The following is a 12,838-nucleotide window of genomic DNA, read 5'->3' on the forward strand; positions in this document are numbered from 1 at the left end:
GAGGAACTAAGCTATGCATGCCATAAGTAGGGTTATGTCAATATGTGGGTAGTTAATTATAAATTTATCTGCATTATTGTTTTCATTTAATTCTTCTTTGTACCTTGAATTATTCAGAGCATAAAAAGAAATAAAATTAATGTCTTTATAGCCTCATTCTAGTAGATATCATCACGTACTTTGGGTTCATGATTTGCATTGTAAGAGATTATTTGTAGTAATTTGTCATTATTTCTTTTCCTTGCCAACTATTCCTGCGCCTTGCAGTGTATGCATGTATGAGTAATATTGTAGGTTAAATATCATTAACACAATTGACTAATCTGTGTAAAAAAGTATGTCTGTGGTGACATTCCTTAATGTCCATAATTTTGTGGCATTTTTGAGTGCATCAAATGATGACATCATCACAGTGCTTCACAAGGATTGGAGACTGTAGAGTTTGAGGGTCTCTTTAATCGCACGTACAGAAAGTAGTCGATATGGAAGATAAACATACAGCATGGCAATTAGTTCTTTGGATGCCTCGATTTGATACAAGTTTTTTCCTAATTGAAAGGCAAAACTTAGTTTTGATGGGGGGATATAAGTAGAAGCAGGAATAATTTTTGTGACTCCTGCCGTTTATAAAGTAGAAGGTGTGTTCCAGCTGATGATTACGTGACAGCTTTAATGGCTTGGTCATCACATTAAGTACTTAAATTATGAGCAATTTATATTTTCATGTGTGATAAAATTGTTTACATTGGTTTTTGTTTATGAGTTGTGAGAAAACTACCCATGAATACAAGTTAACCTTATTCATATAACCCTATCCATTGAGTCAAAGAAAGTGATTTATTTGAATTTCTCTCTGACTCTGCATTGAATGCTAGCATAAAACACTTTTAATTAAGCGCGTATGATCTGTTGGGTTATTTGGATCTAAAACCATTAATGTTTATCATAGTGCCTACAATATGCATTGATGTTCTTGTTCAAATGTTTTTTTATAAAAAGGAGTTAAGGCATGCTTTTCGATGATGAAGGCAAGTTTACTAAGATATGCATCATCTCCCTAAGCATCATCTTTTGTTGCATCCAGTTTCAGTTAGTCCTGTGGTCGATAAATTCCATGTCTTGTGATGCTCAACTGAGCTGGCAAACGTTTGTCAGGGTTTGAAGTGTACAAATGGCTATATACTCATACAATTTAATGTGACAGTTTGAAGAAAAGAAAGTGTTATGAGTATTAAGTTACCATTAAAGATTACGTTTAATAAAGTCAGTTGACCATTTTACCTATCACATTAGGAAACACATGTTTTGTGTTTGTATCTCATGTGTTTTTTCAAGGCTAAAATTTACCATTTTTACTTTAGAACTGGATAAAAGTTGTACTGTAAAAAAATTGGACATTGATCCATAACTCTTGATCCAAATCCATTTTTATGAAAAGAACTTTTGAATTCCAGTTCATATTTCTTCTCCAAATTTTTGTAGTCTGGTTATAACCTCTAAAAGACAAGTTTTGCAATCTGAATTCGTAAATATGTAAGTATTTATGATTATTTGTTAAATATTTTGATATTGACTTATTAAATATATCTTCTTCAAAGGATTCAAGTGAGAGGGTCATCTAAGAAGTAGGCTTGCTTTAATTTCTTATGAATATGGTACATTTAAATCAAGCTTTTTAACTCCTAGACTAAATATGTGTACTACTGGATGTATTGTTTATCTCAAGCAGAGCTATTTTCGTTTAATGACATGAGGATGAAACATTTTTCCCGAGGCTCAACCATAGATTAGCATAGTGTACATTAAATTAGTCGATCTCACCATTTTTCGGGTTCTCACCACGTTGTTTGTCTTAGGTGGTGTACATTAAGTTAGATTTCTGTTTGTAGATACCCAGAAATTGATGAGGAGAAAAATGTTGCAGTGTAATATTAATGGATTGTATTTTTCATAAGCAGTTGAACTCTGAGCATGGTATATTTTAACCTTTTTTTGCTTGCTAGCAAATTTAGTGGTGAATATTTTTGTAAGTTGTGTGATTTGAAACTTTCAGCCACCCATAAATCATGAGTGGTACGCGATTTATGGTGCAATGGGAGGAGCACCCATCCCATTTGGCTAGCAGACTCGGACAACTGCTGGAGCACCAGACATTGGTTGATGTCACTCTCATGTGCAACACTCACACTCTCAAGGTCCACAGGGCAGTGCTAGCGGCATGCAGTCCATATTTTGAGGTATTTATGCTATTTTTGTCATATACCTTATCCATTGTGAGTAGGGTACAGTAAAACTTCTTTACAAAGTAATTGAGGGACCAACATTTGGGCAATTTGATGTATGGAGGTTTAGTTGAGGAGATGTTTTAGTGATAGGCACCATTTTTCATCCTTGGGAAATGAAAAACAGTACTGTCTTTTAAACCATTATATTTATGTGTCTAAACAAGCATGCATGCATTAGTGAACATAAATTTATTATTTAATAATAACAGAAAGCGAGCGCTATCGCACGATTTTTACCATGATTTGAGAGAAAACGATGTGATCTCTCTTTATTCAACAGTCACTTAAAATGATTAGGATAGTTGGATACCTTTTTTGATATTTATTGTTAGGTATGCTCTCATATGGAACAAAATGGCCATAACTAATGGTTAATGTGAAAATAACTGCATATTAAAGGTTTATTAAAAAAGCGTGAAACATTAATCACTGAAAATGTCATTCCATGTACGTAATCATGGTAGCATTAATGGTCTCTAGTTGTCTTGGTACAATTTGCGGAGGTAGTTAGGCCGTCTAGGGGGTGTCTCCTTGGTATGATTAGTGGAGGTTTTATGAGATAAAGAGGTTCACTACGTAGAGGTTTGCCTATAAATTTACATGTAACTCTGACGGGACCGTAGGGTTGGTATGAAGTATGGAGGTTTACGATGTAAAGTGGTTCACTACATATTTACTGTATAAGTTTTTCTTAGGGATTCCTCTCTGAAGTCAACTCACTTGAAATAAAATAAAGCACAAATTTCTGAAGGCAATTATTTTCCTTCCCATCTGGAAGGCATAGATTCTAACCCTGACTCAGGTGGATTTTCTTCTGAGCCTCTTTATGCATGTGTTGGTGTGTAGAAGGCATAAACTCTTCTTGGATTTTCATCTGGGTGAAACATGTTCTGTGAAATTTCAGCTTGTGTCGTAGTCCTTGTCCATGAGCTAGTGAGTAGTATCACTGCATTCGAGGACCATGTCAGAACTCAGAAAATTTGAGAAAATGGAAAGCATCATCCACTCATAAGCCAAAAAGAGTTAATACAGGTCAATCTCGTGATAATCACCAGAGATATCATGTGTGGAAGGAATTTAGTTGCAGTCCACCCATTAGAATGCTCAGCAGAGATCCTCCTTTCGTATTTTTTTCTTACATACCAGGTGGCAGAATCACAACCTAGCATTTCTTGTGTTTCAATTATTTACTGATTGGCACAGCTTTCAACGTACACCATGTCTTCATCAAGGTCAAGGACATTGTGTTTATCAAACATGCAACAGAGAATAAAGCCCATTTTACATGGAGCATGTACTTGTACAATCTGACATACGTGTGAGAATACTTGTCAAATAGGGTAGTTTCCTTCATCAAAGAAAACGAAAGGCATTGATTGCGATTAGTTACCTGCCATTAGTGTATTCATTATATAAAAATTATTTGGTTTTAGAAATCCCAGTTTTGACGAATGGCAATGGTCAATTTAAACCATGTTTGAAAAAGCCCAGATTGTCGCCCATGGGATGTCACACCACGTGATGTCACAGGGACCTAGTTTCTATACGAGTAGATAAGAGTTTTACATCGTCTGAGATTACCAATGCATGCATGAGGCACAGAGCTCAGGGAAACATCTCTTAATAATCACTTATTAAAAATGCCTATGGTCGGAAAGTTTCCTTCTTTTGATAAGGTATTAATAATCCTTATTTGAGCCAAGTGCTACCTGCGTCGCAGCGGAGCACATATCCTCACCTCAAGGTCACCTCACACAGCGATAGCGGGAACCAGAATGACATCTCACGGGCTTTTCCCAGCATTCATACTTAGCCGTCGCTTTTTCGCTCGCTTGAAAATTTTCACTTTTCATTTTATTGCAAAAAATAGATATCGTCATTTAAAAATCTAAAAGCATAAAATGCGTACTCCAGGAGTAATAATCTTTCGATTTAGGCCATAAAAAAATTATAGGAAACCACCTTATTGCATCGTGTGATGCGGTCAATTGCAGAACGCATGTGAGAATGCTTGGACAGGAGAAAGCAAAATGGCCCCTGTTCTAATTTTGTTCATTTATTTTTGTAATTGCACGCTAGAATGAGAAAAAAATGCATTTCTGAATTGTGTAATTACATGCCCTGTACTTCGTAAAGAAATTTCATGTACTCATTTTTTTTAATATATTTTTTTTACAGACATTGTTGCAGTCTATATTTCAGCGACAACTTGGGCAGCATCCATTAATTGTTCTGAAAGACATGCAGTTTTCTGTTCTGAAATCTTTGATTGAATTCATGTACTGTGGTGAAACGAATGTGACGGAAGATGACTTGGGAGCATTACTTCAAGCCGCCAAATTTTTCCAGGTATGTACTCCTAAGAAAAGTTAATGACTTGCCTGCAATGGCTTATACATTTCCTTTGTCCAAGCTCTGGAATTATCAATATTTTAGTTTTATACAGTACACTCCTGATTATCTGAGCTAATGATGGGGAGAGGCGACACGAATACAGTAGACTCTCGTTAATACAAACAACGTTATTGCGAAGTTCTCATTATTAGGAAGCAAAGTCCCTATGAAAAGGCCTATCCAACCTTTAGTAAAGAAACATTATTATGAAATTTTTTCTTATCATGAAATTACCAACCTCAGTCCCGGTCCTGGCAGTTGCAAAATGAACTTAATTACGAAGTTCCACGGATAAGCAACGGCATTTAGGTGGATGTACTTAACGCTAAGTTTTAATAATTGTGCCACGTTTAAGTTCTCCTTGTGTACTGTGCCCAAGAGCATCAATTATGGTTCTTTCTTCAGTAGGCACGCAAAATCATATGATGAGCTTCATTCCTGTGGATTCATGGTCATTCACTTATAACCGCTCGTAAATTGGACGTACAGGTAGTCCTCAGCCTACGCATATTCAATTTACGAAGTTTCGGAGATACGGGTATTCAAAACTTTCAAATTTTGAATTTGGCGCCTTTCGATTTGGCCGATGCGATGTCGTGTGGATTAGAGGAACTCGCACTTTGAGCATAATCTGAACAAAGTATCATTGAATCCGGTGTGAAGTTAGGAACTGTTAAGTGTTTTGCCCATCCTTCCTTATCACAGAGAGCAATTATTTTGGCTCCGGCTACGCACGCCCAGCTAGATCAGTTCAACACAATCGCGAGTTAGCACACAATTGTGATACGAGAATCAGTAAACAGTAATCAGTAAACTCTGTAATCAGAAAACACCAATAATCCAAATTTTTCTTTTATTTCTTGTAATCTTCATAATTTATGTAAATCAAACGATCTGTTATTACTTATGCACATTGTCTATTACTTAAGAATGCTTTCCGGAAACGTTAAAGAGCTTTCTCTTCTGGACTGCGATCTTTTTCATGGTGTTAACGTGATTGTACTAGTATTCCTACTGCTACATGTAATACCTGGTTTCTGAAAACCACGCATCTGTGGCTGCGAGGTCACAGATTCAGAAAAGTGGTTAGCACCAATGCTTTGAAACCACTGCACGACGTCGGAAACTACACTGACAAGCATCATGCCGAGTTGTCGCATCTCACACAAGTTGCTTGGCGTGCAACTGCTGCGGGACGCAGATCCGTAATCATTGAACCCAATCCCAAACTGCGATGCTAACCGCATGCAAGGCCACAGCAATAATTGCACATTTGTAATGTGAATATGTGCAATTTAAAATCGTGAGTAACATTTCTCTGAATTTAGGAATAATTAACCATTGAAAATCTTCTAAAATTAATCATGAGTTTCTTTCCTGCTGCTGATCGTCGTCTGCAATGCTAGAGCAGACATTCAAGTAAACTGGAAACATTCCTTGTCATCAAGTACCCAGATAAAATAATTCCACTTTAAGAAGGGGATTTTAATGGAAATTATTAGCACGATGTTGCATTGAATTTGAGAAATGCAAATATCTTGGTGCTTTTGCGTCAGATCTTATTTTCTTATAAAAATCGCAGAAAACTTCGAAGGGCTGTGAACTCGTGCATGGATAATCTGTAGCCTGGATAAACCGAAGCCGGATAATCGGGAGTCTGCTGTACCTATAATTTGTCTTCGCCATATTTGTTGTGCTGTCAATTTTATATGTGGCTTATAATTATTTTATAAATGCATTCTCATGTTAATCTAAATTGAAAATTTGTGTTTGGGCTGCGAATACAAATTTATGAGTTGTCACCAAGTATCTCCAAAGAAATAAAAATTTGCTTTGGGTCTGTAGGATATAATACTTAGGTGGGCCTTATTCAAGCACAAGTGGCTTCAGCATCCTGAACTTCATTAGCTGGGTATAATTATGGGCTTAGTGGATGTCAATATAGGTCATTATTTTTTTAATTGCACTTAATAATTTTATTCAAAGTATGAGTCAAGTTGGAGGGCTGGTGATACCAATCCTATGATTGTAGCATAATTGAGGTATTTGTGAGTTTTAATTCTACTGTGTGTTGTCAGCACCACGCAAATTCCAAGATTACGTGAATTAGAATGGTTGATGAATGAATAGTTTCCGGAATAACCTTTTAACATGCTGACAGCATGCATATGTAACATGGATCTTGGATGACGGAGGCATAGTATCTTGTTTGATGCATTATGGTGCTTCTATTGTAAATGATGTAATTTAAATTTGATGTAGATAGATATATTGAAAATGAAACTTGGCAGTCTTAAAATTGTTTAGTATCATGTGGTAAATTTCCTGTACAGTTCATGTGTCATGGAAAACTTAGTGAATTTCATTCCATATGTGATATGCTACTAAGATTACCTGTGAAGAGGTTACTCTGCTATGCTACCTATGCTACCTGCCACCACTGCTGAGTGCTTCGTTAGCTCTTTCACTTATCTGGTCTACAGCATTGTGAATATTGTAGTGACTTTCTCCAACCCCCCAAACTTAAGTGATGAATTTCCTATGGCCTTGACCTCATATTTTACAGTGCTACCCAGATTTGCTATGAATGATCATGGCCACGTAAATGTTAATGAGACTTTATTGGGTGGCATTCCTTATACATTCCTGTGAACAGGTTACATGTGAAATATATTTGAAGCCCTTTATTCCAAAATGGCATTGATCCACTTGGCAGGAATTTACATTATCATGGAGCCACACTATTTTCAAGGTTCGACAGAAATAAAATAAGGGAACTATTTTGCGGAATGGAATTGGTATTGGGATAAATTTAAAAAAATAAAATTTGGAGGGTAGTTGATGATAGTGATAGTTTTAAAACGGTGGTGTGTCAAAGTTCCCAAGTCACTGTACAACATGGAATTAGGTCATGAGCAGTAGTGCAGCTGATATGCAGTTTCAGCGAGGGCCTCAGTGACGAACGTCATGGAGGGGCGACCAAAAACCGCTGTCACTCAAGAAAACATCGATGCTATAGGTAACATGGTTACAGAAGATCGTCATGTTACATACCGTGAAATATAGGCATCATTGGACATCTCAGGGGCATCAATTCAAAAGATCTTACATGACAAGTTAGGTGTTAAAAAATTGGTTTCCCGCAGGATACCACATCTCCTCACAGAAGAACAGAAAGCAGCTCGAGTCAAATGGTGTTGAAATACTCTGCAATGATTCAACTTAGGAGCATCAAAGCAGGTTCACAACATTGTAAGTGGTGATAAATCATGGATATATAGCTACGAGCCTGAATCAAAACACCAATCTTCAGTATGTGTCTTCCAAAGTGAACTCAAACTGACAAAATTTGTTTGCTCTTGCAGTATTTCCAAGAAAACGGTTGCATCGTTCATAGCCGAATCTGTGCATGTAGCGGCAATTGCTTTTGAAAATCAAAGAACAGTTTATGCTCAATCGTATAAAACCATTTGCCTGCTAGAAGTGATCACTGAGCTTTGGAAAGATAATCCAAATCGATGCATTATGCTCCACCACAACAATGCAAGCTCACACACTGATTGGGTCACAAAGTCGTTTTTGGAACTGCAAAACGTTGAAGTTCTTGATCATCCTCCATATAGCACGGTCTTTAACCCCAATGATTTTTTCACAATCCCCAGAATCAAGAATATGCTATGAGGAAAGCGTTTCTGTACGTCTTAAGAAGCGGTGGATGCCTGCAATACAGCCATTTTGACTACCCCTTCTTTGAAATGGAATAAATGCTATAACGACTGGTTCCATCGAATGCAAAAGTGCACCGACTATCGTGGAGAGTGCTTAGAAAAACAATAAAAAAATTGCATTTTTGTACCCCTGATAGTTTTCTTCATTCCCGACACTTAAAATGCTACCCTCTTATACCATGCATTACTAATCGTTACTTTGAAGAATATTTAATGTTTATTTTGATGCATTGTGGTATAGAAAAAGTTTGTTATTTAGCATAGTTAATTTAGATGTGCAAAATCGAATTGTCTGTTCAACATGTTATCATATGCAGTCATTGGGTCAGTTACCATTGAGTTGGTAATAGTTTGAGCTTTTGTAAGCTTTTTCCATTTTAGAATGCATTATTGCAAATAAATAGTACCTAGAAGCATTTAACCCTAACAATACTGTTCATTTGGTGAGGGTTGATTAGTTCTTATCCAATTTGGTGTGTTAAATTATTCCTGTCTGAAAGCTAGAAATAGGAATCTGAGTTTGATGATGAAGGGCCCAGGGTTACATATTGGGGTTGAGCCTTTTAGACTTCTGTAACTAAAATCATTAAAGAGAATTATGTATCTGTAAAATATTATCCCTGATGAAGGATCTCTCCTATGCTAAGTGTGTGAAATTCATATGTTTGGTCTAGGCTGTGCTTTATCCTCACCTGTCCAAACCAGCCTTTGGGTTGCTCTGAGTGACTGATACCATTTTTCTCTGTGGTGCATGCTGTCTCATAGCCCTGTTTGTTTTCTGTGCGAGATTATATATGTAGTATGTAATTACCCAAGCGGATGTGCATTGCACTTCATGCTTGGGATTATAAAAACTGACGAGTGACTACAAAGTTTGGTTGTATAAAATATAATAAAATGTTGTCTCCCCTTACTTTTTTATTTAAAATAAGTGCTTTGACCTTAACCTTAGATTTAAAATACTGCTTGTGTAGCCATTATTTTAGTTTTGTGTATCTTCTATTGAATTTTTTTGGAAACTATGAAAGAATATGTTCTTCTTTCCAGGTTAAAGGTCTATCATCTATGAGCAGGGAAGCCTTGGGTATACCTCCACCAAAAACCAAGTCTGCACTGAATGGTAATTTTAATATATTCTTTTTTATCTCTTCCAAATTCATGACCTTAAGAGGTTTTTTTCAGTAATATAGCAATAGATGGAACTTGAAATCCTATTTAACTACCATGAACAATATTTTATTGGTTGCTGGGGTCACAAGTTCTTGTTCCTTCATGAAGGTCCCAACATGAGAATCTTCAATCTTCATAGCTCATCATGCTATAACGCAACCATCTAAGTACATCTACACAGGGATTCCCTTTACAACAAAATTACCATTTTCCTGCCGTATCAAATTTTTTAGATGGTGGTTATTCTGTGTATTATGCATAATTATTCCACTTTTTAAAATATTGTTGGTAATTGTTGGTTTATCTTAAAAAAATGTGATAAAACATAATATTTATACTCTACATAAATATTTAATTTGTAACGAGTGGACAGTATTTTCATGCACAAGCAAGGGCGTACCCAGGATCAAAACTAGAGAGGGGCAATGGAATGTTTTGTGCTGAGCATGTAGACGTCTTTTTTGTCTAGCTCCACCTCAAAGCCATCAATCTACGGCTGGAGAGGGTATAAACTTCACCTTTTATCAATGTAATTGAAGAAAGCTTTTTTAGTACATTCTTTCTGTTTTTTTCTTACATTTCCCATGACATTAAAATTATTTTCCAATAAATTTAAATATAATTTTGAGGACGAGTACCAATTATCAAGGTACCAGGTGTAACCCTTTCCTAGCAAAGGTTGTGCCATATCCATGATCAAACTTTCGGAGGCGGGTAAATCACCTGCCGAGTTTTTGTCTTGTCCAACATAAACATTTTAAAACTGACACAATAGCCGGAAGAAGACTAGCAGAGTTTGTAAAATTTAACTCCAAAACATGCCCTTTTGGATGCTATGAATTGCTTATAACATAACTGACCTTTGAATTTCATTAGCGATTCATCAATAGATACCTCACTCTCTGGAGTGCATAATTGACGAAATTTCTCATTTAGATACTCAACCACCCATCTAACCTTCTTCTTTTTTTATCTACCTTTTCATTGTTTGTGAAATGTAGGATACGAAAAATACTCACAAACCTTCTGAACGGCATTGTCTGTTCAAATATTGGAGTGAGAATAATTGCTCTATTTGGCAAGTTTATCTGGACCCATGGCTTTGTCACTTGTGACATAATGATATATAGTGTAGAAAAGGCTTTCATTTCATCGGGATTCACATCGAACCATTTTTTATCTATCTCCTTTTCAATATATTGATCACTCTCCATCACATGCTTTGCATACCTGTTAGTTTCTTTTGACAATATTTCCCAAAAGTCAGCATTCAGTACCTCTTCAAAAGTATGTAAGGGTTTAGGATTATTGCCTACTCGACGCAGAAATGATGCACTAGCACCGGCAATTTCAGTGAATTGTTTTATATCTTGGTCATCATCTTTTTCATCCTACACCCATTCTTCCGTGGATGCTTTAGCCCTGGCACTGGTAGAAGATTCATCACTGCTACTTGATAGGCACCTATCACTTTTTCGAACTTTTTTCACTATTTCGCTATCATCATTCTCTGTTTCACTATAAGTTTCACTCTCCACTTCAGTTGGTTTGTCGTCATCTAGTTCCTTATCATCCAAGAGTCCAAAGTCATTCAGTTCTATACTCTCTTCATCACTTTCATATTCACAATTTATAATTCTTTTATACATTTTAGAGAATATTTGACCACACTATATAAATATAAATGCGGACGAAAACCAATACAAACTGTAACACTCTTTCTAACCATATGAATGATTGCAATCAAATTAACTGTATCGTAAAGGCACTGTGTAGCCACCTCTAGAAAAGCTCAAGCAGATGATTCAATGTTATCAAATAGGATCGCCCTTCCTGAGAAGGTGAGCTCAGCGTATCACACTTGTAAACAAGGAGAAGAGTTGGCAGGACACTTGATACTATGCGGTGGATACAAAGTACGAAAACAAAAGAGAACGATATTGACAGAAAGCTGGCTATATAGATAGTCAATTGTCAAAGGTTCCGAATTGTATCTTCGTTTCACAAATAATGTTACAAATAGTGTACGAATGAAAACATATTTGTGAATTTAGCTGTGTTGTAAAAGTACATATCCTTATAATAAGTAGTCTTTTTGGAAGAAAACACAATGTATTTGACGATGATTGGGGGAGTAGTTCTGGAGCAACGGCGATCCCCTGGCCAAAAGTAGGATATTACAGAGTTGACGAAAGAACCCTCTCCTGTAGGTACGGAGAACACTGCAATCACTAACCGTATAAAATCATTTTATTCCTTTCCTTGCATTATATTTCATGAAATATGAGTTATTTACATACATAAAATATGTTTTAACATTGTCTAAGTTTCCAAAGATTTATATAAATCTTCTAAATGGTGCTACAATAATTAAAATAAGATGACAAGTGTGGCTCGTCATTGTGCGGTTTGGCATTGGAAGTTCATGACGAGCTAGACTCGTCATTTCAGTGGAAGGGTTAAATGCCAAGCATTATGTAATGAACTTGTAAGTTGAAAGAGTATTTAATTGCAGCAGGAATATCCTGTACTTCTTTTTCTCTGTATCTACCTTAGCTGTATGCTTATTTCAGAGTTCCATGGCAATTGAGATAAATTTCTATTTAGGTATTTTCTCGTTATTCGGGCGAATGATATCTTTCTCTGGGTCAGGAAGACCACTTACCATGTGTTTAGAATCGAAATCTACTGTATCATCCTCATATTATGACACAATTTTTTACCTTCAGTCATGTGTAACCAGCATGACTTAATTTTTTAAATATTTGTATACATATTTCTTCGGTGAGTATGAATATTCTAAATGATCTAATGGCATGGCTTTTCTTTTTAATTTGAAAAATACAAGGTGTCTTGCTTAGTTAATTTTCTGTTTTGAAGATCTTTGAAGAGCTTTGAACAATTCTTCTCTCACCCATTTTTATTGCTGCACACTTCAAATTTTTATAATTATAAACTTATATAAACTTCTTTTGTACGTTTTTGAAGGGACCATGAAAAATGAATGTGCTATCCAGGAAAACGTGCTAATCAGGGAAGTAAATAATAGAAATAGGGGTTATTGCATTCCATGGAAAAGTCATCTCAAATACAATCACTGTCCTTGTAGGATCGCCTTCCTGAACTCTTTTCACATTTAAAATCAAGAAAATTAGTGCTTTTTGCCAAAAAAACCATGTGAATGAAAATCACAATGTTTTCATTGATTTCCCAGAGGCAGTTACATAAAAACGTCATCATTCTCCCATGATGGGTCGTATC

General features: G+C 36.0%; 1 protein-coding gene across 3 annotated transcripts in view; it reads left to right on the forward strand.

The window, feature by feature from the left end:
* The window catches only part of LOC124161019, a 40,171-nt gene that overhangs the window by 1,171 nt on the left and 26,162 nt on the right, over positions 1-12,838 (forward strand). For all 3 annotated transcript variants that reach the window (XM_046537160.1, XM_046537158.1, XM_046537159.1), the window contains exons 2-4: positions 2,054-2,237; positions 4,464-4,634; positions 9,455-9,527. In XM_046537160.1, coding sequence (XP_046393116.1) covers positions 2,067-2,237; positions 4,464-4,634; positions 9,455-9,527 — 415 coding nt within the window. In that variant the 5' untranslated portion in view covers positions 2,054-2,066. The remainder of the gene's footprint in view (positions 1-2,053; positions 2,238-4,463; positions 4,635-9,454; positions 9,528-12,838) is intronic.

Source organism: Ischnura elegans, chromosome 6 (genome assembly GCF_921293095.1).
Source record: "Ischnura elegans chromosome 6, ioIscEleg1.1, whole genome shotgun sequence".
Classification (NCBI taxonomy): domain Eukaryota; kingdom Metazoa; phylum Arthropoda; class Insecta; order Odonata; family Coenagrionidae; genus Ischnura; species Ischnura elegans.